The sequence below is a fragment of the Lactuca serriola genome, chromosome 5 (assembly GCF_051521515.1).
Source record: "Lactuca serriola cultivar US96UC23 chromosome 5, Lser_US96UC23_V15, whole genome shotgun sequence".
Taxonomy (NCBI): Eukaryota; Viridiplantae; Streptophyta; class Magnoliopsida; order Asterales; family Asteraceae; genus Lactuca; species Lactuca serriola.
The window spans coordinates 349295845-349323063 of record NC_136412.1 but is presented as its reverse complement, the minus strand read 5'-3'; the positions used below and the strand labels follow the sequence as shown (position 1 = coordinate 349323063).

The 27219-nt window shown below is 33.6% G+C and overlaps 3 protein-coding genes across 6 annotated transcripts; all 3 read right to left on the bottom strand.

Moving 5' to 3' along the window:
• Nucleotides 1-7493: 7493 nt before the first annotated feature.
• Nucleotides 7494-10493, bottom strand: LOC145055552 (Serine/Threonine-kinase). 4 transcript variants are annotated; one of them, XM_079003915.1, is made up of 8 exons: nt 10114-10493; nt 9912-10049; nt 9626-9706; nt 9376-9468; nt 9152-9271; nt 8890-8961; nt 8265-8342; nt 7494-7943 (listed from the first exon to the last, which is right to left on the bottom strand). In XM_079003915.1, exons 2-8 carry the CDS (start codon nt 10005-10007, stop codon nt 7752-7754), a joined length of 732 nt encoding a protein of 243 aa, XP_078860041.1. In that variant the 5' UTR covers nt 10008-10049; nt 10114-10493; the 3' UTR covers nt 7494-7751. The 4 variants fall into 4 exon arrangements, with proteins under 4 accessions (XP_078860041.1, XP_078860039.1, XP_078860040.1 ...); XM_079003913.1 differs by having other exon boundaries at nt 9912-9982; XM_079003914.1 differs by having other exon boundaries at nt 9912-10007; nt 10114-10492.
• An 833-nt stretch (nt 10494-11326) lies between these two features.
• LOC145055551 (dolichyl-diphosphooligosaccharide--protein glycosyltransferase subunit 2-like) lies at nt 11327-16775 on the bottom strand. The gene is made up of 19 exons (XM_079003911.1): nt 16621-16775; nt 16376-16521; nt 15292-15484; nt 15118-15207; nt 14913-14975; nt 14764-14833; nt 14514-14578; nt 14230-14284; nt 14044-14150; nt 13831-13946; nt 13678-13747; nt 13412-13519; nt 13225-13314; nt 12973-13118; nt 12697-12892; nt 12426-12506; nt 12117-12341; nt 11737-11859; nt 11327-11638 (listed from the first exon to the last, which is right to left on the bottom strand). Exons 2-19 carry the CDS (start codon nt 16516-16518, stop codon nt 11522-11524), a joined length of 2058 nt encoding a protein of 685 aa, XP_078860037.1. The 5' UTR covers nt 16519-16521; nt 16621-16775; the 3' UTR covers nt 11327-11521.
• A 1619-nt stretch (nt 16776-18394) lies between these two features.
• LOC145055550 (H/ACA ribonucleoprotein complex subunit 3-like protein) lies at nt 18395-19543 on the bottom strand. The gene is made up of 4 exons (XM_079003910.1): nt 19421-19543; nt 18972-19041; nt 18857-18899; nt 18395-18698 (listed from the first exon to the last, which is right to left on the bottom strand). Exons 2-4 carry the CDS (start codon nt 19023-19025, stop codon nt 18601-18603), a joined length of 195 nt encoding a protein of 64 aa, XP_078860036.1. The 5' UTR covers nt 19026-19041; nt 19421-19543; the 3' UTR covers nt 18395-18600.
• Between the last annotated feature and the right edge of the window lie 7676 nt (nt 19544-27219).

Below are 27219 nucleotides of genomic sequence, written 5' to 3'. Positions count from 1 at the left end.
GCGCAACCAAATTTTCCTATTACCTGTACTTTCAACAAATAACATAAGAGCAGTGGTGTATTTTGGATCATATTCTCCTCACTCCAACCTTGCCAACTTCGCCATACAATCATCCATCTCCTTGTCAAGATTATTTTCTTGCTTGAATGCCTATGCAGCCTTGATAATTTCTTTGCCAACTTCTTTCAACTCATCATCAAGTGTGGTTTGTTTGGGACCATTTCGTTTCCCCCCCCCCCTTTCTTTTTGTCCGTCCAGAGGATTCTTCACTTGTAGATGAAACACTAGTAGGTTTGGGTACTGTTGAGGTTGGGGTATCAATATGAGGTGTTGGCTCCTCCATCTCAGTATCCTCAAAATCATGTGTACTAAACACTTCAGAAGGATGAGGTTGTGTAGAAGATGGACCCCAACTGTGAACTCCGGTCGAGGTTGCCCCATCAGACAGTTAGATACAAAGATCAGGGCAAGGTAAGGGTGCATTTCTCAGCTTATCTACATACTTGTTCAGCTGTTTGGAAAATTAATAATTATTATCAAACTAGTAAAAAAATAATCTAATTATATATATATATATATATATATATATATATATATATATATACACACACACACACCTTGGCCTCTGCTTCCCATTCTTCATCAGTCATGTTGAAAGAGTTCGTTAAAGGATTATAAAGATTTCTAGTTTTACTTTTCAATTTCAACCACACTGTATACTTTGCTTTTAAGTAGTCGTATCGGTTTTTCATTTGTTTTCTTTCGACAACAAAATTATGCTCACTTTTTAATTTCTCCGCGACTACAATCCACGAGCTTCCTTTTAGGCCACTACCCTCCCGGCCATTAGTGGTTAATTTGTGTATACATGCCTCCAAAAAAGTTTTGTCCAACTCTCTGACTTCCAACTAACTCTAGTTCTTTTATCTGTCATGTCTATATATAGAATAAAAAACACACACAAACACGTACAACATAAGTCAAGACATTACAACTTCACATTTAAGCTTTCATACAAAAGATTCATATTTCTAACAAGTTTCAAATTTCAGCTTTCATATATATATATATATATATATATATATATATATATATATATATATATATTCAGATTACAACTTTTATATAAACAAATTTCAAATTTAAACTTTCACTGTAACATATGTTTGACAAATTGTAAGAAGTGGTAGTTCCATGTTGGGTAAAGATCACTTATTTCATCAATGTGAATCTTGTGGTTGGGAAAACTTGGTATTAAAAAATTTATAAGCTCAAAACAGTCTATAATGGATTTGGAAGTAGTAGTATCTCCATATCTTTGTATGTGTAAACTGCCCGCATTTGCATATTATGCTCATAGTAATGTTTACTCATTGTTCTTATCCTTAATTAATGGAACATGAACATCACTGTCCTTCAATCAAAGTACCATTTTGTAATAAAGTTTTTAAAGATTATCATGTGTGGTAGGTTCATTCAGAATCAAACTTCAAAAGAGATTTCATACATCAGGAAAAAAAAAAGATGTGATGAGATGCTGTCGTCGATGATCAAAAAAAATGATGTGATGAGATGTTGTTGTCGATGAGATGCCTCGTGATCAAAAAAAAAAAAGATAACCTGTTGTTGTCGTTGCTGCAGTTGATGTTGTTGTCGATGATGCTTTCGATGTTGTTGTCAATTTTGAAATTGAAGGAGTCCTTGCTGAGAAAGCGTCGAAGCAGGAGGAGTCGCTGAGGAATATGACGTGATTTTTGTTTTAGGGCGCAGGGGCAGAAACGGCAAGATAAGGGCTTTTTCTTGGGTCAGCCTTGTTTTTGTGGGGGACCGAGTCAGCCGATGGGTCAGCTATTGTTGACCAAATCATCACTTTTGGAGGCCCATCAAACAATCTGACTGTTGACCGAGTCAGCAGTCAGCTCTGACCAGTCCGGGTAAGTGCAAAACAAACGACCCTTTAGTCTTTTATTAAGGAAAATATGGATAGATCGCATGCAATTGTTAAATTCTTGTTTTTTGTTTTTAGTGGAAAAAGGTAAAAATATCATTTTTAAGATTCAACTAAGATATATTTAAAGTTTAAATAGTATATTCAAAGTTTAGTAACCATATTAATTAAGTTATGCAAAATTTAAAATAAGTTTATATACTAATTCATAGTTTAATATATTCAATTACACCTTAAAATAGTCAAACTTAAACTCTACCACCACCGCCAACTACCATACACCACCACCAACCATCGGTTACACCGTTATCACTATAATTTTATTCTACCACCATCACCACAATTACCTACTGCCGCCACCACCTAGCACTGCTGCCACTCTTCATTCCTCATACCACCATCAGACCTAGATCTTTTACACTCTAGCAAGCTGCAAAAGTCTCATATTTGGATAGAAAAAAAAAATTAGCATTTACACTTTAACATAATATTTCATACACTCATCCACAATATTTACAACTTAAAAGACTAATTTATACACCTCTTTATAATATTTATAAGTTAAAAATACATGTTATGCCTATATACAAGGTAAAAAAAATAAGAGTTAATTATCTTTCTATATAATAAATTGTATTTGTTGATAACTCAAAACTATATAGTAGATAATTCGTTTTTCAACAATAATATTAACCCTTTTTTAATAATAACTAGTACTCAAAACCCAACCAAACATAATCGGTTCCTAACCGATTCTCACTTTTTATCAAGTGTCATTTAAAGTATTTTAAGATGATAAAACAATCACTATTGCTTTCACATATCTAGATGAAAAAGACATTAATACTCACGATTTCTACTTCCTATCACGTATCCATATATAATAACCTTTTTCTACTTCAATCCATCAAAAACAGCCGTCTAAAAACTTAACAAGGAATCAAAAGTTTTAACAAACCACAAAACCGATGTAGGAAATGGTATTTATCTATCTCACTGCTGGAATCACTGATTATCTTACTATAATGGGTCAACAAATGGATAATAAGTAACTATATATAACAGATCTTTGTTTATGTAAACTTTGTAAATACAAATCTGTTAAAAACTTCACCTGACATTTTCTTCCCCTACATTGATGTTCTGACTCTAAGGCTTCTCCGTTGATTTTTAAGGCCTTGTGCAAAGAGTAAAGATGGACCTCAAAATTTTCGAATTAGACAGATTAGCAACGGATAGTAATTTGTATAAAAATTTTGTCAAGTAACAAGATAAATTGTTTTTGTGAAGCATCCAAAAGAAGAAAAAATAACAGAATTGGTCCATGCAAGTGATAGAAACAGGAAACATTAAACTGTGGATACGAGACATGGACATAGCAAACAGGGTCGATTTCACTTTCATACATATGGTTTGTGGCAGTCTAGAGGGCAGTAGGGTATCCTATTCTTGACAGCTTGTAATATATACTGTCAATAATGTGATATGGACTTGACATATTCTAAGCTCAAAGTGGTCCCTGGCCCCTTACTTCGTATGACAACCTATGAAGCCGTCGGTGTCTGTGATATTCCTCGATGGACAGTGTAGGGTTTAAGAGAAGAATAAACTTGTAACAAGTTTACAAAATTTTGGTTTTTTTAAGTCTGAATATAAAATTATATATCTCAAATTTTAATCAACTAATGATCTCACTCTAATCATAGATTCTGGATAAGGGACTTGACAAACAGTTTACCATAAAATAATCTAAATTTTCAACTCCTACTGCCTACAAAATAACCGCTAATTTCGTAGTCAAATTCAATTTTGTTGTGAAATTGATTCCTTTTGTCTAAGAAATTTTTTAGACTTTTCTTTATTTTTACATCAAATTTATTTTGGAAGATCATTCTTAAATAGGTCTCGCAATTAGGTCGGGTTCGGATTGGCGAGTTACAGATAAGAATACATTGATCCAACCCAATCCATATAATATATGGGTTGGTGCAACTTGGTGGTTCATAGTTGGCGGGTTAGAAACATCAACTAGGCCGGTCCTGGGGATTTAAATATCTTCAAATGCATTGGACGAGCTTGAAAAAAAGGATCTTTATCGTTAATATATTTTTATTTTAAAAATGTGTATATATATAATAAAAAAATTGGTCTTGTACAGCTGTCCATTTTGCCAGTTTGCCCTCCCTCAACGCCCCCCGTGACATAAACCCAACCCAACTCACATCACACGTTTAACTATATAGGTTCGCGGGTCAATAGGTCGATTTCGAATCAAAGAGTCAACGGATCATTTTCGGGTAACTTTTCAAATGTTAAATTTGTAAGAATTATACACGTCTCTAAATTAATTAATAACTAACGTTTTACATTGACTATAATGAAATGAACATCCAAATACACGTCACTCACGTCTAGAACTCTAGATTGAGAGTTGGATTTCAGGTAAGGAGTGCTAGGACTTAGTCACTTAGGGCACCTCGTATACTGATTATATTTCATTAATTTATAAATAATTTTTTAATATAATATATATAGTCGGGTTGGCGGGTTGATCCGCGAACCCAAATAGGTAACTCAAACCAACCCATGAAATAAATGGGTCGGTGGGTCAGAAATCGCAACCCAAACTCGTTTATTTCCGTGTCAGGTTATTGGTTGGATCAAGAATTGTCATCCATATTCTTACAGGGTATACTCTTTTGAGTTTTACTCTATCAATCAATGTCACGTCTCTCTCCTCACTCTCTTTTCACTTACAAAATAGTCACCTCTCACCTTTTTTATAAATAAAATTATAAACATACAAACTTAAAATTTAATTCTAAAATCACATTATATAATATGATACATGCATACATTATGTATTGTAATCTTCTGGGATCACATGAACGTGTCTAGAGTTTGAGTATATGTCAACGCCTCTTTATGATATCAAATGCTCGTTCCACATCCTTCTTAGTTTCTTCTTGGATAGTCTTAAACTTTAATCGTTTATCGACGTTTGGACATGTTAATGATATGACAAATATATCTAACTAAGGATATATCTCATTAGTAAGATAGTATTGATGCTTATATGATACTCCATTATCTTGAACATCATACGTCTTCCAAGATAGATGTTGTGGAATATTGGCGACTAGTCAAGCACTGATGTCGTTGGCATCTGCAACGCCAAAGAAGGCATGTCCTATCAAAAATTCATAGAGCAAGATTGCTTCTAGAATTATCGTCGACTCTTTATGATCATCTCAAATGTAATGATGGCACATTACCCTCGCTCAATGCATACATCAATGCTACTTAGCGTTTCAGGGAACACATGCTTGTTTTCATGTGGCGTGTACAATTGGTGGATGTCATTAATAGTAGCTTTGCGCAAAATGTTTCGCGTAAACCAAAATCACAACTTTAGCAAACTTGTAAATATTGTCACATCCCGAAATGTTCATCTCATGATTCTACTCCTATGTTATATGTTAATTGATGAACTACAATTGTGCATTTTTGTATCGAAGAAAAACTTCCTACCACTTGCATCCAATTTCAATTGAAAATATATAACCAACCCTTCAAGTCATCAACTATACGTAGGAATAACTCTTGATCTTGATTTTGATATAAAACTTCATAATTCTTTATCTTCACTTTGATATAAAACCCAACAGCTTTTGTACATTTTCATGTTCTAATTTTTGTGTACGTCTCCAAGTTTTGATTCCTATCTACTACTATGGCTTCCACATGGTACATAAATTACCATGATAGACATATTGGACTATTGGTTGGTACATCTTGCTGCAACATATCATCATTTGTTGTGTTATAATAGATCAAATAGTATTTGTTTTCACTATTGTTTGAATTTTCTTGTATAACTTATAAATAACCAACTAATGGGTGGAAATACATTTTTCACGCTTTAAACTTATAAATATGATATTTTTATAAGATCTTTGGATCATAATCCAATCTTACAGTCACGATCTTACAAAGCAAAAAACAATCATACATCGGATCCCGATCTTGACATTCTTGGTTCCATGGTTATAGATTCTATTAAAAAAAATTAAAAATGAAGAAATGACAGGTTTCATTCAAGTGGTTTTACACGGTTTTGAAATTTTAAAACCTAACAAGCGAGATCTGATTTGTCAAGAAGCGGACTAAACCATTGAATACACATGATGTCTTGTTGAACATTTTGGGCAAAAAAAGACATAATCAGAATGACTCACATGAGAATAGTCATCATGCCCAAACGCTGGTGACATAGATGAAGCCAAAACCAGTAGGACCAATTCAATAATTGGGTTTACATCTTACCCAAAGAGCCTACACTTTCAATCTTTTGTCCAAGATTTACAGAACCCATAACTTTTACGAAACTTTTACATCACCAAGAATGTTCAGAATTGCTCTATAATTTTCATGTATGTAAAAAGGAGTGATGTGACGATAAATTTTCTATAATTTTCATGTATGCAAAACCATTAGGACCAATTCTATATGTCTCACTAACATCGGTTTTTCAGTCCATTACACTCGAACACATTATAAATTGTTACGTCATGTCTTGCCATATGTAACAAGTGAAGGAAGTAATAATTTTTGTTTTCACATTGTTCCGTATTATTTAATGTCTTTTTCTAATTTTGATGTTGACAGATTATATTCTTTCTGAGCTGCATATTCATCATTACATCAATACAAATAATTTGGTCAATGAGATAAGGATACATAATCATCATTACAATAGTACAACTCATCAATTCAATTACCCAAGATCTAATTCTGTCATTATAGCAGACCCTTGAGTCTTTGATAAAACACCTTTATAAAGCCCATAAAAGTAATTTCTGATAATAACCGATGGCCGACTTATAAGCTCCAATTATTTGTCATCAACAAGCCATATTCCCGAATCTTTCTTTAATTGCTTAGTATTTACACTTCGATGTGGATGGCGACAACTCTAATTGCTGGGGTTCTTTTATTGACAATTCAAACCCTTCAACTATCCTAATTAACCCACCCACACCCCTGAACAATGAAGTTTGCCAAAGTTTATGTAATCACAAGTTCACAAGGCCAAAAACTAAAAGGCTTACCCCCACAAAAAAAAAAAGGCCCATAGGCTTACATTCCTCAAATACCCAAAAAAAAAAAAAAAAAAAAAAAGTTAGTTTATTTGAATAATGGATTTGCTAATTTCCTCTTAGATGCATGGCTACCAACTAAGAGTATAGTTTTTTTTTCCGATTAAGTCGTGTATGGATAATGATTTTTGTTTGGATAAAATGTTGACAGAAGACTAAATGACCATTTTACCTTACATTGAAAAAAATCAAATTTCACAATATTTATCAATTTTAACGAGAGGAGTTAGGAGGGAAAAAAAATAAAGGTCCAAAAAGTAAACAGTTGCTAACCCATTAAGTCATTAGGTCCGGATTAAGTCAAAAAGAAACAACATGCCCATTAGGCTCATTAAGTCAAAACGAAACAATCCCAAAAATAGATTTGCTAATTTCCTCAATCTCAATGAAAATGCAACATTTGGAGTCTTCTTAATTTCATCATAATTTTACAATTTGAAGCGTAGGTTTCGCACGAATAAAGATTTACAAATAATCATAAGGTTCACGAATGAGCATCCACCAACCAGAACATGAGCATTTTGAAATAAAAGACAAGAAAAGATGAATGAAACACGATTACGTAAAAGGAAAAGTGTATATTAAATATTAATATATTATATATAGGTAGAGCAGAAGGCGTAGCGTATTGTGTTTACCAAATTTCAATCCTTCACGACTCGAATGACTATGCCACCTGGCGTGTGGAGTGTTTTGAGATGACCAGATCCAAGCAGATCACGCAGATGAAATCTGATATCCAAAGGTGAGAAACGCAGACGTTTCTTCTCAACAAGACTCAACATCATCTCTTTGTATTTCTTATGATTAAGTAGAGACATCACCTCTTTTCTTCCCTATAATGCCACCACTCATTATCAAAATAGCCAAAAAAACAAAGGACATACCACAATTATATTATCATATACACACACTACATGTCAAATACATATAACCTAATCTGATCATATTTGGAGCAATAACATTTACACACATACATGCTGGAATTTCTGACAAACATGGTTTGCATGTGAAGATACCCAGCAAACAAACACTGTGGTATTACTATTCCAGTGAAAGCAATCACATTCTATGTTTCTATTGTAATACATAATGACAATGTGATATATGTGGAAGTACTTTTTTGTTATGTTAAAGATAGATAGATAGATAGATACCTGTGTGAGGGCCTTGAGAAGTGAGCCGATATTTGGAATTGCAAACCAGTACATGTCAGGGTCGATAAGCTGACGAGTCTGTAAATGGTAAAACAGCCAAAGTGAAAAAGATGAATCATAAGAGGTAGATACTATTATTCATCATAAAACAGGGTACAAGAAGAAAAATATCACAGCTTATCCAATACTTACTATGTTATAAATAATAACTGCAGATTTACATGATTATTAAGCATGGCACAAACGTAATTCAATTCATCCTTTTGATTTAAATACATAATCATATTTTGTTACATTTATTGACGATTACAGCCTTTTGATTTAATACATAGCCTTAAGAGTATTATGTAATCTACAACAACATGAAAAACCCATCCATAACAAACTATATTTTTTGGGGGTGGAGGCTATATATAACACTATTCAATACAAACCAGAATATATCTACCAAATCTCATATCTTAAAAGACTTAAAGCAACAATATTTGAGTGTGGATAACAAAGTCAACAAGTCAACTGTCAACATGTCAACATTTACTGCCCCCCACCTGGGATCTAGGCAATACATAAGCTAGAACTGCAAAAAAGTAAATAAATGATAGTGAGGATCACTAAATTGACTTACCAGAAGACCAGCATTTATCAAAAGAGATATGTCCTCATCTTTTACCTTTCCTCCTATTGATAAAAGTGAACACTGCAATTGAGTAAAACCAGTTATAGTAAAAAAAAAATAACAATAAACATCTCATGCTTACAACTGTTTCAAATAATCACTTATAAAGTCAACAGTCTAAAGAACTTGGTTTAGTAAAGAAGTAGTAATTCAACTTAATTTTGCACAAACAAAAATTAAGAACATCATCATAATTCATAGTTTAACTCACTAGCTCTTGATGTCCAATACAAGGTTCAGGCTTGCTATGGATGACATGCACTTCAAACCACTCAAAAACTGGAAGAACACTTTGCTTTTTAGCTTCCATGCTTTTCACAGCCCGTTTCATCTAATGATCAAAGTCAAGTTATAATGGAATGGTACTTCTAGATTGCAGAAAAACTTGATATGAAAAATAAACAATGTTTTAACAAAACTGAAGAGGTCACTAACCTGGTTCAAATAATCTTCCATAAACATTACAGCATGATCATCTTGTCCAGTATTTAGTTTGAAAATGCGCAAAACTTTCTCCCTCTTCAATGACTGAGTATAATGCAAAAGTTTAGAGCAATTCTAATACATACATAACTTCAACTATGCATGATTTCCCAAAAAAAGAACATGATCTTCCCAACAGAGCCCTTTTACAGATAATGTATGCTCAAATCACATAAGAAGACATCAAGACAACAAAACAAACCTCTAATTCTCTATCAACTTGTGTCCTATCCTTCACACTGCTGTACAATTGGGATCGTAAGATAAAAGGCTCGACAGTAACCTGTAAAACAATAGTGAAGTAAATTAGGATGGCAACATCTACAGTTAAAAAAATGGACAAAAATACACAAAGGTTTCTCCAATGGTCTACTGATACGAACACAAGAACTGCAAATAGATTAAGGCTCCTCTTTGATTTTTAACAAAATAAATATCAAACTGTCATTTCAAAAGTACCAAATTCAGCATATAAAAGTTTTCCATACCTTATCAATATGAGGAAACTGTCCGCGCATCATGCGAAGAGCAACCATGGTGTCGCTGAATATAAGATTATCTTCTACATCATCGACATAATACATCTATGATCAGAAACCAACCATTACACACACAAAAACACCGCCCTGATAATCATGTTAACAGACATTGATGAGAAAGAAAAAAAAAAAAAAAAAAAAAAAAGTTAACCTAGTGAAAGAGATTGATTGGAGCCTTGAGGTTCAGGTATCGCCTCCACTTCGCCTCGTTGTCTTTTCCGTGATGTTGACGAACTCTCACTAATTTCCATCGAGCGTACAATTTTATTTGTTTTCCTTCCTCTCTTCCGGTAGGGTTTTATAATTCGTTCTTTGCTCAAACTCCAGTCTCGTATATCGCCACTAAAAGACTCTTCCGTCGCTGTAAAAATTCGAGTGCAAATATTCATTGCATTGTTCTCACCGGCGACAAGTCACCCGCCACCGCCTCGCCACAACCACCGCCAACCAAAAAGAATAGTGGATTTGTCAGGGGTGGAAAAAAAAAATGGTTGACGGTGTTTTTTGTAAATAGTTTGAAATACCGTATCTAGCAAAATATTGAGATTGGGATTTCATAAGTTAAAAGGATTTTTATCCAAAAAAACGTCTATAAAAGTGGAAAAAAAGTTTTTAAAAAAAATGATTGGATTAGTTTTTATAGTTTCAAAAATTAATTCACTTAATTTTATCTTTTATCTATTTTGTAAACCTAATAAGTCATGAGTTGTTTTAAAAAGTTAGAAATCCTGATTTCTTAAAATCTCATCTCAAAGAGTTAACGAAAAATTATTTTAAAATGTCTTCTTATATATCCAAACACTTTAACTTATTAATTTTTCAAAAAGTCTAAGTTAATAAATTAATTTTAAATGAAATTCCAAACACCCTCTAATTAATGAAGGAAAATTTAAAATAAATAAATAAATAAATAAAAAGACTCGGATAAAGTCATAAAACTATTTGATAATATGATTCTATCGTCATCATCTAATAATCAGTTTTTTAAAATAGTTGTTTTCTTCAAATTATATTTATATTTTGACATCATTGATAATATTTTTGGCTTAGATATTAGCACTTATTCGTCAAATATAGTTATTTTGAGATTATTGAAAGTCTTAATAGAACAGCCATTAGATTAGACCTTTCACAGGTTCATTTCAAACCTACATGAAGTGAAATCAGAATCTTGTAAATCTTTTAAAGTCGGATTTAACATTAAAAGCTTTCAATAGAAAAATAAATCGGTAATGTTTTGTGTTGGGTAAGTCAAAAGTCAAAACCCATAAATACATTGTGTGACGTAAATGGCTCGAAACACTTTTTATCCAAAAATATATATATATCAAAAATAAGTCCAATCCCATTTTTTAGCAAAACACTTTAGAAAAGTGCATACATTAAAGATACACTTTCAATAAACTTATATTAATATTCAACATAATCTAAATCAGCTCATTTATCGAAATTAAAATCTCTACAAAAAGACTTGGAATTCTTATATCTCTAGTTCATGGAATCCATGTGATTTTTCTTTCATATGAATTGACCAAATCACTCATCTGTTTTATTGTTTTTCAAGCGGATTTCACCTTGGATGATGTTGAAGCAAGGTGCGAAAGGGTCCTATGACCCACAAACAGCAAGAACATTCCTAAAACTCCCAACGCTTTCAATGTTGTGAAAAGATCAAGCTGTAGGCAGAAACAAGAAACTCAAAATTAGAACCAAAAACGAAAAAAAAGTTGTTTGTGGATGATGTAAAGACAAAAGTCAAGAATTAAAAGCATACCTTCAACCAGAAAAGAATGTAGAGTACAAGAACGGCTGCAATACCACCATGGAATAGGATGGCGAATGTGGCAGGTGCTGTTGATGTAGGGAAGTTCTTCATGTTCGCACCAAGACGCGACAACTGTAGAGAAAAAGTTAATCGTATAACTTTTTCTTATGATGAAGATGAGAAGTAGAGAAGGGCATTAACGTCTTTTGTACAGACAAGAAATCAATGGCGAAACTTTGTCCCCTTTGTTCCATCTTTTGTAGGCGAGACAAAAATTTGGAATTTTTGTCGTACTGACATTAATCACAGTCTTAGTCCAATGCATGCCAGACAGACACAGTAGTCCAGTACAAACTGTTATATCTTGGGATGATGAATAAAGGACTTACCCCGATCAAAAATGCAAGAAACGGAACAAAAACGAGACCCGAGAAAGCATAAGAGAGTTGTTGAGAAGGACGCTTCTCCTGTGGTCTGAATATGTGACTTATTTCTGGCATCGGGCCAAATCTTGAATACGGGTCAACAGCTTGGGGAGGCGGGCGGGTTGCCTTTTCGGGTACTTCAGGTAGATCCAAATCGATATGGCCAAGAGCTTGTGAGAAAGAGTTCTCCTGGAACATAGAAATTGAGCTTGAAAAAATGACTGATAAATAATATGCGGTAAAAGTCAAAAACAAGGATGAAGCATTTATTACCATGGCAGCATCACCAACTGTCAACTCAATTTCGTATTTACCCGAGAGATAAAATAATTTCTCAACAAGCCCAAGAAAATCCTGCAACAGGGAAAGTAGCATGTAGTGTCAAAAAAATACATAAAAGTACAAACTACTTTTTTACATTTCTATCAATTTAACAGCTGAAATGTCTAAATTGATAAAGTGGTGATAGTACAGGTGTTTTTCTTTTTTCTAACTAATTATTTTAACAAGAAACATGAAAATGGAAATGGTGAAAGAAAATGACCAGTGTAATCTCAAACTGCTTGCGAGAATTCCCCACAACAAAAATATGTTCAACTCCAGATTCATGTCTCAACTTCATCAATGCTTGGTGAGGATTGAACGGGTTTTGAAGTGGAGTTGTCAACTGAAAAGACAACCTCAGCTTTTGAAGATGGTTTGCTGACAACGCCACGTCGTTCTTTCCAGATAAATCAAGCCTAATAATAAATCATATTTTTTTTTAAATCATAATCAACGAAAAAAAGTGGAATTGTAAAAACAATTAAAGTAAACATACTTGTTTTGAGTCTCTTCTACACTGTCGCTCTCGAGTACTTGGATTTTGGCATTATCAATTTTGATGACTCCCGTGACATAAACTGGCACCTTTGTTCGTCCTCCAGTTGCATATATTTTTTTATGTTCTGGATCTGAAAGCACAATCTACAAGGTACAAAATATAATCAAAGATTAAAGATGCTTTGTTAATAACTTAATATAATAAGGTAAATAAGTAATTATGGATATGTTTTTACACAATATGAAGTACCTCAAAAGCAAAAATATACTTCCCAACATCAACACCAGCTGGAAAAGCATCAAGGGTGTGGACCTCTTCTTTAGGGTCAAATCTGAGTTCCTGAAAAAATGGACAAGATTATAAAATAATTAAAAATCATGCATAAAACAATATATAACTGCAGCAGAAATGTAAGAAGAGATTTTTCATGGTGTACCTGGTTAATTATTGAAGCGTCCTTTGATCCAGAGGTGAAAACTTGCATGAGTTTTACTGATAAAGGAGGTGTGGTAGATGTAGATCCCAGTACAGTGGTCACCCTGACCTGTAAGCAAAAGCTATAGGATAAGTGACAAGCTAAAACCTAAATTCTAAATAAAAATCATTTTTAAATCTTTATATTAGTGATTGAAATGTAGGAAAAAGTCTATAATTTAACAATTTTTGAAACATGAAATAGGTCTAACAAATGAATCAACGCACCTTAAGTTTGTCTTGGCTGGTAAACGAAAGGACACTAGCTGGAAGTGATAAAACGAGAGGAACCAATGCCCTAAACGAAAAATAAAAAACAAAAATGTCAATAGATTCAAGAATAAATGTGTTAAGACTTAAGAGAAAATATTATTCACTTGCCTGTTTTGATCTAAGCAAGCTAAAGCATCAATTTGGTGATATAAATCCTTGCTATTGCCAGGGATTCCAATCCCAAGAAAAAATCTTGCCAAACCCAATATCTTGTCCCCTGGTATCTGCAAACATCCAAATAAAAAAAGAATTATAAATTTTAAAATTATGATCATAGGAAATACAAGTGGTGTCTAGAAATATAACAAGAATGTGTCATACATTAAAACTTCCGGAAGCGGAAGCGAAAGTTGTCAGCCCACGAACAACTGATGAGGTGGCTGAAACAGGACCTTGATGTTGATCATCAAAGAAATTGGCCCCATCATCTACAAAATTGTAGAAAAAACAGGAATCATGTATAAAATTATGATATCCCCCATGCTAGAATATAATTCATGCACTAACCATATTTATCAATATTTTCAAATAGCTTCACAGCATCCTTTTTCAGTGCCTCAATCTGCAAAAAGAAAAGGATAATTAGAACAGATAAGACCCTTAATGCAATAATATGTCCAGTAAACGAGAAAGTTAAGAAAAAGGCACAAGCAGCTGAAATTTGCCAAAGTCTTCAATGTACATTTTAAACCAAGGGAATAAACTTGGTATTAGCTTCAAGATTGGTTTGCACTTATGTGGAGTAGCAATAGTTCGTATCATATATAAAGCAGAATGTGAAATTAAATTACCAGATTGCCATCAAGTTCAGATGATGTCAAAGTAATAATTCCAGAAAGTGTTTCAAGTGCTACTCCTGAGTCAAATAAGCATATTAAGTCAGTGTCATATAAATTACAACAAACCCTTACAGACTAACAGCAACCATACTACAACAATCTGACAATAACAAAAAGTCTAAAATACATCTCTTTTGATAAAAGAAATAAATATATTAGAAAAATCATAAGATAATAATCTCATTGGGTGTAGGAGGCTTACCTGCAGCATAAGTGCTTGAGTCAGGATTGTTAGAGCTGTAACGCCACCTTCCATCACTTTGACTGAGAGCCTAAAAAGAACATGCAATGTCAACTTTATCTTGGAAAAAGTAACAGGAAAGTTCATAACACATAATATAGGCAACTAACCTTTATAGATCTGAAAATTCCATCAGCATCTTCAAGAAGCACATCCACTTCAGAAGTTTGATCCTGCATGATTAATAAAAAAGAAACCTTTTTATGCAAAAGTGACAGCAAAGTGATACCACTTACTTGCAAACATGGTCAGGATTTGATGCAAAATTGAGAAATGAAATGTTGAATTTGTTCCAAAGAGGCAAAGACTATGTACCTTAATTAGTGTCAAACCTCCTATCGAATAGTAGAAATCTAGAAGTGACTTTGCATCTTTGACAGAGCCTTTAAGCCTTGATGTAACACCCTAATGATATAAAACACCAAAACTTAAGATTCCAAACATTTTCAGATTAATTTGAACAGAAAATGGTTGCAAGATTAAGTATACCATTAGAGCCTCTTTGTTGATCTTGCATTTTAATAACGAACCAACTCGTAATGCATGATACAGATCCTTTGAGTTGGATGATTCTGAAGAAAGAGTATCCACCACAGATTTACAAGTGGAATCCTTTAGATCAGGTTTTGTGTCTATTCCAAGGATTTCAAATGTCCTTAAAGCTTTGAATGCTTCTTCTAAGCTGAAGCAGAGAAAACCTAATCAGATGTCTAAGTGATATATCAACAATTAAGTATTCTTGAGACTTAAGAGATGACAAAAAAAATCTCTCTGACAAACAAATTAGACATAAGTTTCGATTATACATGTTTCTGTATACTTTTTCTCAAACAGTCAAATACTCACACACCCCCTTAAAGGTCTCCCGTGAAGCTTGAACCCACAACCTTTAGGTTGATGAGTATGACATGAGCCCTTAAATATCAATCAAGCTAGACACTTTTCAGTATAAGCTTTGATGTGCTTGATGAAAAACGCACTTGAGTTTACCATATGAGGTATAATTTTCATTATAGAAGTTAAAGAAAACCACTGAATTAAAACAAATAGCACTGCAACATCCCTCCTATTCTTTACATAGTTCCCTAAGGAGATTAGATATATAATGTTTACTGAATCAATTGTCCCCCATAACAATTATCAGCTATATGTGTTTTCTTTTCCTACCAAATAAACTCTAGCAGTAAGAAGGACTATCAGAAAGGCGTTATTTTAGTTACCACATAAAACATTTTGCTTTTCCTCATTTTGATAAAGAACAAGGTTACAATACTATCATTTCATTAAATTTGATCAATATCTGCACTCCAACGAGCATAGGTGCATTACTGTTTATCCTTCCTTCATCCAAGAAATCTTCTCAAACGAAGAGCAAAACGTATATGCGACGTTAATAGTTATTACATATCCCCTGACGCCCAATCAATGATTAAGCTAACACTAAACAGAACCACGTAATCATACCAAATGAATACCAATGCAACCAATAACTACACCAGATAATCCGTAAATAATTCAAGTACAGGCATATGAAACAAAAAATGATAAGGAGGTTACAAGGGTTCAGGTCGACCTCGAAAATGAACCATCGGCACGGGAAAACAGTTCAATTGCCGCGGACTTGTGAGATTCAGAGATCGGGTTAAATATTGCAGCAGCCTCACAGATCGACGCTACTGCTAGTAGTAAAAAAGTAAATCCTAATTTCCTTGCCATTGCCTGTAAGAAAACGAGGAGTTACATATAATTCCGAAAAAGAAAACCGTCAATAATTATATGATAGAGGCATCTGCAATTGAGATTTTATAGGGATCGTACGAATTTGATCGCCGGTGAAGACGGAGGAGCTTATCTACAGTGTACGAGCATGTAACACCAGTTGAATGTGGAAGCTGGAGTCTTCCTCTCTGGGGTTTAACACAGAATAGCGAAGACCATGTAATTCCCGATTTTGCCCCTGTGTTTGATGTTACCGGCAGCTTGAGGCTTGAGCCCAAAAGGTGCTCCGAGCTAAATGGACGTTATTTTTAAAAACGGGTCGACACTTGAACATGAGTTAGTCCACAAAAATGATTGATGGAATTTGCCTATATAAAAAAGAAATTCATATTTTATTTATTTGTTTATTTTTAGTTTAATTTTTTAACTGTTTAAGTCGTTTGAAATAATAATGTATTCAATCATTGAAAAGTAAATAGGTTAAAGATATTATTTTTTTTATTTGGCCAAATTCCTTGTTTTTTCAGTTTAACCTCAAAAGATTTTTTTTTCTAGTTTACTCATTAAGAGGTTTTTCGTTTTAACGCAATTTATATACAACTTTAAATTCTGAAAAAAAAAATTGAAATTTATTCATTTTAACCACTTATAGAAATTATTTTTTATAAGTTAACTATTAAAATTTTATTTTTTTTTTAAAAACTAACTAGAAAAATATATTTTTTATTGTTTTTTCAAATTATATGAAAAAACACAGTAGTATTTCTAAAAGGAAAAAAGAAATCATTGGTTAAATAGTAAAAATTATATATCTTTAGGTGTTTAAAAAAATAAAATATAATGGTTTTTATGGTATTTAACATATTGATTTTCAACAAAAAGTTCTGCAAATGTAGTATAACTAGTTTCTTAATTGAATAATTTTTAAAATATCTAATTGATGCAAAATGACATATTATTTATTAAATTCATTAAATGTTTAAAAATATAGTATATAAAAATACAACATATGTATTTCAATTAGTCAAAAAAAAATATTTATCATTTAAATATTTTATAATAATAGATAAATAAATAACATCATATTTAATATTAAATCTTTTGATAAAAAAATTATAGTACATTTTTCTTTTTTGATTTGTCCCAAAATAATAGTCCATTTCTAAAAATAAATAACATTTTTATCAAATTACTTCCTCATTATTACTTAACTAACTAAACATTTAATGGAACATTAAATGCACAGTAAGGACAAAACTGTCATTCTATTATTTCCTCATTATTACTTAACTAACTAAACATTTAATGGAACATTAAATGCACAGTAAGGACAAAACTGTCATTCTATTATATAAAGTTAGTGGTGTTTAATGTTGTTTTTAATCTATGTGTTTTTTGTCTGTAGACAATAATATTAGGATGAAAAGAGTAATAAATTTAATCAGTTTTGAAATCACTTCGCATGTTTTTTTTATACTTGTTCTATTTGACCCATTTTATAGTTGATCCTCTTACCCACTTAATCCATTAATAACAGATAATTAAAATCAACATATACACACACCAAAAAAAAACTACACACCTAATATTTCCAACCGCATATGGCATACACTCCAATTTTGCTCTATTAAGCGCATCCGCTTGATATACAATTTAAGGTTAACACTTCGGATAATAGAACCACACATATTTGAAGATGTTAATTAGCCAGCCTTATGTCATCAAAAAAACTAATAAGGATTAGGTCATCTCAGTGTGATAAGAAAATGAGCCACAGATTGATCAAATACACAGATCAAACATTAACGAGTATAAACAAGTTGTAGGATCACAAACAACTTTTTCTCCTTAATTTAAGAAGTGCTAAAAATGATTACTTAAATAACACTCTATTTTCAGCAGACTCTCTCAATTCCTTTTTGGCTAAATGTTTTGATTTTACATATTTGACCCCTTAAAGATAAACACATCCCAAATCAAACAATTTGTCATTAAGAAACAGCCACAGGTACTACTAACAAGTTGTAGTAATTAATTAAGCTAACACACATTAAACAAAACAATGAAAGTAGCAATTTCTCAATACTTCCTTGCTGGTTTTTGGGTAGGCAGCAATCCAAAGCGCTTCTTCAACAAAACTCTCTGCCTTGAGAACTTGTCATCAGGGGAAAACCGAGCTGTAAATCAGCCCAAAAGTTACACCACATAAACTTCACTAATGACATAATAGGCTGTATACTGTATTTGGACTATGAATGACATCAATGAAACAAAAATTGCAGCTTTTTGTCTAGTCCAGTCATGTTCCATGTAACAAATTAGACAAGTAGCATACCAGGATGAGCTGATTGTGTGGCCAAACCAACGGGTGATTCTTTCTGCATAGAAATAAGGGTTCAAATTATTATATGGCAATGATAAACAATGAACTCAAAATTAAAGCAACAAACCTTGGTGGTGTAAACTTTGTCACCGTTATCATTTATGTAAAACTGGAGATACATTTTGGCTTTGGGCAAACTGTTCGAACAACAACACATATGGTTAATAAAATACCCAACATTTGGTATAAAGATAATATAAGTATGTTGAAGTGACACCTAGCAACTTTTTTCAGAGCTCATAATTCCGAATAAATGAGTAACTACTAGTGATAAACAAAGGAAAATATAAATGTTACACGGAAACTAAGCCACCTATTGAGGAAAATCTATGAGACGATCAATAAAATACATAAGGGGTTAGCAAAAAGAAAAAAAAAGGTACTGCGATTACATATACGCATCGAGCAACAGAGTTCAAGCAAATCGAAATATTGAAAAAAGAGAATGGGATCAGGAATCAAACAAACAGATGAATCAAGTAACCAGATATGAACGAAAAGTGAAAGTTCGGGTACCTTATACAACTGACAACACTCGCCGGGGAAGAATGCGCTCTGATGCCTGAAACCGAATACGTCTAGGGTTTCGTTCGGGGTTTTAGGGTTTTTGTATTTATAGCGAATGAAAGGTAAGACTAAAGACCCTACACTTTAGCTTAAATACACTTTTTCCCTCGTCTTCGTAATTTTTACATGAAACCTCTTTTAAGCGGTCTTTGGTTGACATAAAACACGTAAACATTAAAATGGTGAGTTTTAAAACATGAAAATGGTGGCTTACACAATATCGCATTTTGAGGATTTCCTAGCAAAAAGTCACGTCACTGGTCCTTATGGTTTCAGTTCTTTGCGCGATTGGTACTTGACCCTAACCCCGTCACTTTTATATTGTTAGTGCAGGGATATTTTTGTCTTTTTATTTATGGCTACCAAAACAACAAATATTTCAATGAATCAAGACACCCACCAAATAATTAAACTCATAAAATACTAAACAATTTTCATGTTTACATAACCCTTTTTGTCACATCTAATGCTCGATTCCTTCCTAATCTCTCAAATTCATGATGTAAAATTAATAAAATTTATAATTCTAAACATTTGTTTTATTGTTTATTGACCTACCGGGAGCATGTCGGTGGCCTGCAATTGCAACCCACTAAACACCGGCAAAAGACTGAAAGATTTTCCATCTCCGGTGAAAGTAGGGTGGCTAAGAGGCGTCGGCCTATCAGGAATCACTTGCACTTCAACATCTCCTTCCAACATCTTCAATACATCCATAATCGTAGGCCTTAAAGCCACCACAAAAATCCCACAAGCACAAATATTTCCATTATCCCTTTAGGGTTCATAGTCTCTGAATTTTTACCTTCTCCCAACAGTGAATGATCCAAAACATGCCCTAATTTTCCTTCTTTTATAAGCAACCATGCCTAATCAGTAATCAAGAAACCACGCGAATCTGAACAAGTCAAATCCAGAGCTTTTCTCCCACACATAATCTCCAAAATCACAACCCCAAAGTTGTAATTTGTGATTGAGAGGATGAGGGTTGGGTCAGATTGAGGGAGACGAACCTGGTAGGGAAAAAGAAGGGACCGAGAGGTTGTGTTGGCTATTTATTTTATTTTAATTTTTTTAATCTGAAGATGATGATAAATGAAAAGACAAAAATACCTCTACACTAACGGTACAAAAGTGACGATGTTAGAGTCAAGGACCAATCGCGCAATGAACTGAAATGATAAGGACCAGCGGCGTGACTTTTTGCTAAGAAGTCCTCAAAGTGCAATATTTTGTAAACCACAATGACCAATTGTGAAAATTTGTCTAATTTTTACACAAAACCTCTTTTAAGCAGTCTTTGGTTAACATAAAACAAGTAAACATGAAAATGGTGAGTTTTAAAACATGAGAATGGTGTAATCAATCCATTCATATATTTGGTGTTTTAGATGTTTGTTTTTTGTAAAAAACTTTTTTGACTCTTTTTTTTTTACAGTATAGTACACATGCAACACTTGTCATTTCGCTATAGTTTGTTTTTTAAAAGGTTTCAGATTAAAAAATCTATGTGCGTATTATGTACCATACATCACCTAACTTGCCTCTTCAAACCACTTCCAACATAAAACTTAGAGAGAGAGAGAGAGAGCATACACTCTTTTTCCTTCGCCATTGTCATCCGTGTGAACAGGTATGTTTCTTTTTTCTGAAATTGATTGTTCCTAAAATTGACAGTTGTTAAAATCGATTTTATCCTCTTCATATCAATTTTTCTCTTCAATGTTGTTGTTATGCTAATTTTTAGTTTGTTAAAATCAATTTTTTGCACAGTTATAAATGACATGGATGTTGTTCAAGTATATAACATATGACCTCGACTAGTTTTTTTTTTATCCTGAAAATCCTGAGAATATTTTATTTTATGTACTAAGTTATAACCTATGGACATCACTATGAAAACGAGAGGATGATGCCAATATATATATATGGAATAGTCAAATGTCTGTTTGTAATGACCCGAAAATCTCACCGTAAACAACGTTAGTTTTTCCGTTACTCGAATAACTATTTATGCAAAATATTTTAGCTTTATGAGGTTAAAATGGAATAAAATAACTAAAAATAGTATTATTTAATTTCTAAAGAATTAATCAAAATTAAAAGGTGTGTAATTTAATGAAATTGATTTATGAAATTGTTAAGGTAAATATAATTCTTTTTATTGGGGTTAAGGGACTCAAATGTCATAAAAGGAAACTTTAATGGTAAACTAATTAGGGTTAACTGTGTAGGAAATCTTCTTAAGATTCTCGAGGGGCTAACTAGGAAATTTAAAGTAACCCCCAAGGACAAGGATCGATCCTTCTCCTTGTGTCCGTCCATCACCACGCGTTAGAAATATGGTTTAGCACTTGGAAATCTGAGAATCGTGATAATCACTTTATAATCGAAGTATTTAGGTGGTACTCCCAAATCCTCAATCGGATAAGACTCAGATTAAATCAGAGAGAAAGAAAGAGAATGAGAGGATATGATTTCGTGAGTACCAGAAAATGAGACCAAAAACTAAATTTAGATCTTTGTCTGAAAATTGTCATATGACAGTTTAAAACTGTCACAAAACCACCAAAACGGTCATAAAACGAGTCAACTGAATAAAAGTCAAAAATGGGTCAATTGTTTAAAAAACTGGATTTCTAATGCATTTTTATATAGTAACATAACCTATATAAAAAAAATTGTGGTCCCAGCCAGGGGCTCTGCCCCTTGGACCCCGCTCCCAGGAGTGCTGCCCCCGGACCCCCCTTCGTTTAGGGGCTTCGCCCCTAAATGACAGTGTACTTTGATACCTGATCAAACTTAAACAAGTGTGTACTCCACACCTTCCTTACTTATTTAATATTTATCAATATCACTTTTGGTCAACAAAGTAATCCCATTACACTTAAATAACATTGATGATAACAAATCACCAACACCACGCAAGTACAAAAGAAAAAAACGATCGACATCTATTACTTCATTGTGTACATCGATCGATCCTATAAAAAAAACTGAACCTTCCCTTTTGAGAGTGTTCACCCGACGCAAGAAGCAAGAAGGGCAAAAATGACAACTTTAGGGGGAAGGAGGCATCGATGAACCTAAGAAGGAGGAGGGGGAATGAAACCTTGTTTGACTGATCCTAGAGGGAAGAAAGGGGGATGCGATTTTGGCCAATAATTTGTAAAAATCATCTTCTAATCTCCTTGCGGTGTTAAATATCAAATTCATTATTAATTGAAGATTATGGTTGTCAATTCTCTTCCTAATTGATGATCATAATCTCATCTTCTTCTTCTTAAGAACCTTTGAAGGTTCATATGGTTTGATTTCACTTTGATTGGGTGTTTATGATGGCTCAATTGCTGTCAAAATTTCTTTATGGGCACTTTCAATAAATTCATTGTTCAAGTTCATATTTTGATCAAAGTTTTAGAGTCACAATCTTTCTTGTTGATTTCTAAAACTTATGTTAACTTCCACCGTGAACTAAATGGATATTTTGATGTGATAAAATCATGTTTTGAGTCACCCAATAAGCCTCAAAACAATCTCTCAAAGTCCCTCCATTAGACTTGGTGGTGGAAGCAATCCAAATTCTTATTTGTGCCAACCTACTTCAACAATGTATCTTGTTATTCCACCAAATGCTATGTACTTTGAAGCATGGGGTGTAGTTGGAATTGTCATTTTTATTTCTTGACATGTTACTTCTATTAAGAGGTTATGTAACAACCCGAAGTTGTTCATCGCCAAAAACCCCGTTCTACCCGTAAAACTCGCCGTTTATCAATTCGTTCCGATTTCGTTTTTGGGTTAAATTAAATTAAACCTATATGTTTATTTAATGCTAATGAGTGTCCAAACCCCTTAGGAACTCATGAAATTAGCCCAAAATATTTATTTCAAAAATTTTAGAAACGTCCCCGCCGGATTACGGAAACTTAATCGGGTGCGACCAAAAGCCCCGTTTAATGCCGGTATCGGGTAGAATTCCTCTGTGTCCAAGCTTTGGGACCTATTTAAACATGTTTAAACATTCATTTGAAGCTTTTGCTTCCTCTCTTTACTCTCTCTCTCTAACCTCTCTCCTAAATCCAAGTTTAAGGGTCCAAATCTCAAATTTAAGGCTTCAAACCTAAGGTACCTTCCTTAACTCATTGTATATCATATTTGACCTTCAAATTCAGGATTAAAACATGAATTAAGGCCTTGTATATGAGTTTACAGCCCTGGAAGGAGCTTAGGCCGTAAACACATAATTAGAGGGTTTTTAAGCCCTAAAACCCTTCCTAGTCCCCAACAAGACATAGATACGACTTCTAGAATATTGGTTTTAGCCTTAGAAAACTTTAAACATAAATTTTGAGGGGCAAATGAGAGTTTACGGCCAAGGCTTATGCTTGGGCCGTAAACCCTTCATACATGGGGAGTAAACTCCTCTAAAAGTGTTAAAATGCCACTTTAACACACTTAAAGCCTTGGGATAAATTCTAGAAGTGCATTCAAACAAGTTTTAGACCTTAAAACATAATAAATCACACATCAAGGGAGTTCACGGCCATGAGGGGGTTCATGGGCCGTAAACTCCAAAAACCTTGTCCAAAGTCCCTCAAAAAACCCTACAATGCTAGGAAAAATCATTAGAATCACATGTGATTAATTTGGAGACATTAAAACACTTATTCAAGGGGGTATAGAAGTTTACGGGCGTAAGCTCCATGCTAGGGCCGTAAAATCCCTTAAGTGTTGTCATTGGTGTTTTAAATTAATTCCAAGCCTTAAATCAAACCCTAGAAATTCCCTCTTATTTGTTTCAAGCCATTTTGCACCATAAACCACCCCACCATGATTTTACGGCCGTAAACTCATGGGGAATGGGTGTTATAGGCCGAAAACTCTTGTATGAGTTTACTCTTGAAGAGTAAACTCCATTTCCCGGTCACACAAGTCCTTAAACGCCACCCGGGTCCTTCCAAACACTTGTAATGGGGTGTTTCCGCAAGTAGAAGAGTATGTCCCTAGCAAATAAATTAATCAAGTCCTAATTAGATACAAATGTGTATCTTTTCATTATACATAGGAACCTCATGCGTTTGCAAGTCCCGAACCAACGTTTAACATCCGAAATCGTCACATTTCTCGTCCGGTGAGTTCATACCCCTACGCTTTTTCCGTGTTTTTCAATGTTTTCAGGGGGGAATACAAGCAAACTATAACTGTTTTCGAATTATAACATTGATATGTTTCAAATAATATCTGGCAAACTAATAAACACTTTTACCCCTTATGTATTATGCTGAGCATAAGGGATGATTTATCAACTACAACTAAATGAATTTTAGTTAAGGAAATAACCAAACTAATCAAATTATTATGGGAATAATTTGGGGTTCTTTAGTTTTCGTTTTATCATGTACTGATATGTGTATAAAGTTATTAGATAAACTATGTCTGATTCAGTTTATCTCCGTTTCATTTGAATGTATTGCCAGATAGTTTCATTGTATGTATCTGTATTCACTGTATTATGCTTCATAATCTTTTGTATGTTTGATATTGTATGAGAACCCAGTGAATAGTTTAGTACTAGCTTGTGAGTTCGTCACTACCCATTTTGGATGATCAGTAAATCCTCCTCGGAAGTGTAACCAGAGTCTCCTGGAGGGAGAGCGAGGAATTTATGAATAGATCTATTCGGGACTGACAATCCCACACCTTAACTGCTAGCTACAGTTAGGCGGGCACGCCTGGGGTGACAAATTTTGGATATCGTCCGACGTCTGACAAACGTCAAGGAGGTCTCGTTGTCGTATCAGCATGGTTACCCAACTCACAATACGTATTAATATAAGTTTATTCACGCCTTTGGTTTTGGATATATATCTAGTACGGGATGGTAATCCCATGGTTTTTAGTCTATAGGTTTCATATCTATTGCAGGATGTTATGCCTATGGTTAGAATCTATATCTAGTTCGGGATAGTAATCCCATGTTTTATCAAAATATCTTATATCTAGTTCGGGATAGTAATCCCATGGTTTTATCAAACTATCTTGTATCTAGTACGGGATGGTAGTCCCATGGTTTTCAGTCTATATTTTCATGTATATCAAACTATCTTGTATCTAGTCCGGGATGATAGTCCCATGGTATTAAATCTATATGTAGTACGGGATGTTAGTCTCAAGGTTTTCAAACTAGTTTCCATCTACAGTTCACGTATATTAAAGTATTTTATATCTAATTCGGGATAGTAATCCCAAGATTCTCAATATATAGTTTTATGTATTAAACTATACTCTGTGATATTAAATTGGTCTTGTATTTAGGAAAATATGGGATTTTCCTGGGGTAACATATAACGCGTAATTGAACTGTAATGAAAGATAACTAAACTGTTTTACATAAGAAAATATGGGATTTTCTTGGATAACAAACCTTTTCGGAAAACTAAAGGAAACTGGTACATTTTCAGAAGACAAACAATCTTATGAACTCACCAGCTTTATGCTGATTTTCAAACCGCTTGTATTCTCAGGTCCACGATAGACAGGTACCCCGCGATATCTTTTGGTGAAGACGAATTGCTCAGAAGACTCGTCTCAACTTTTGTTCATATGATATATGTATAACACTTGTACAATTTACTTTTGAAACAAATGTAAACTTTCATATATATATGTAATGTAATGGTTGTTTACTTTGATTACTATGTGCATTGGATTTGATACTTAACGTGGAGTCAACCCTGGAAACGTTTCCGCCTTTGGTTTTCGGGGTGTGACAGGTTAGTTTTTACCTTTATCAATGTTTTTGGGTGATGGATTAATGGATTAAGTGGTCAAAAGTCCTTGAAATCCAAAGCTGGAAAATTCAGCAAAATTACCAATTTGTCCTTGTATTGAAAAAAAAATATAGAAAAATCACAAGGGGTCAGATTAATGATCCGTAAATTCTCAAAGTTTTAATTTTGAGTCTAGTTGGTCCATGAATTTTTCTAGGACCTGTTGTTGCCACCAACTTAGGTGAAAATTGCATTTTCACCAGCTAGTCAGAATGTAGCTATATTGATAGGCAGTTTTGTAAAAATCATATAAAATTGTAGAAAAATCGTTTAGACCTTTAAAAGTACTTTATGAAAAAGCCAAAAATCCGAGCTTCTAGAATATGAAATAAAAATAGAAATTCTACAAGTCCCAATTGTAACATCCATAAAATTCATAAAAGTTTAAAAAAATTTCAAGCATCCAGAAACCATTACTTATTACAAATATATTTTCAAAATAGTTTCATATCATAGTATCCCATAAATCAAAATCATAAAATGTGAGGAGGTGCACGATCAAGCATTCACCTTATTGTGATCATCCAAAGTACCTGAAACAAAATCCAAAATTGTAAGTCCGAAGCTTAGTGAGTCCCCCCCCCCCCCAAAAAAAAAAAAAAAAATTATCGATGCATAACAAGTAGCACACATAATAACAACATGTAATAGGTCCAAACTTTCCAGAATGGATTACCCCCGAGCCCACAGTATGAGTCCAACTTGCCTTACTGGCCCACAACTTATGATTGGCTTGCCCCTTCAATCCTAAGATTGAAATATAAATGATCATCCCTTAGTGCGAGTCTGGCATGCTCCTCTGGCCCTCAGCTGGCATCTAGAATGCTTAGGAGTCCTCAGTATGAGTCTGACATGCCCTCCCTGGCCCTCAGCTCATATATGGCATACTCCAAGGTTTGTTGGTTACCGCACGGA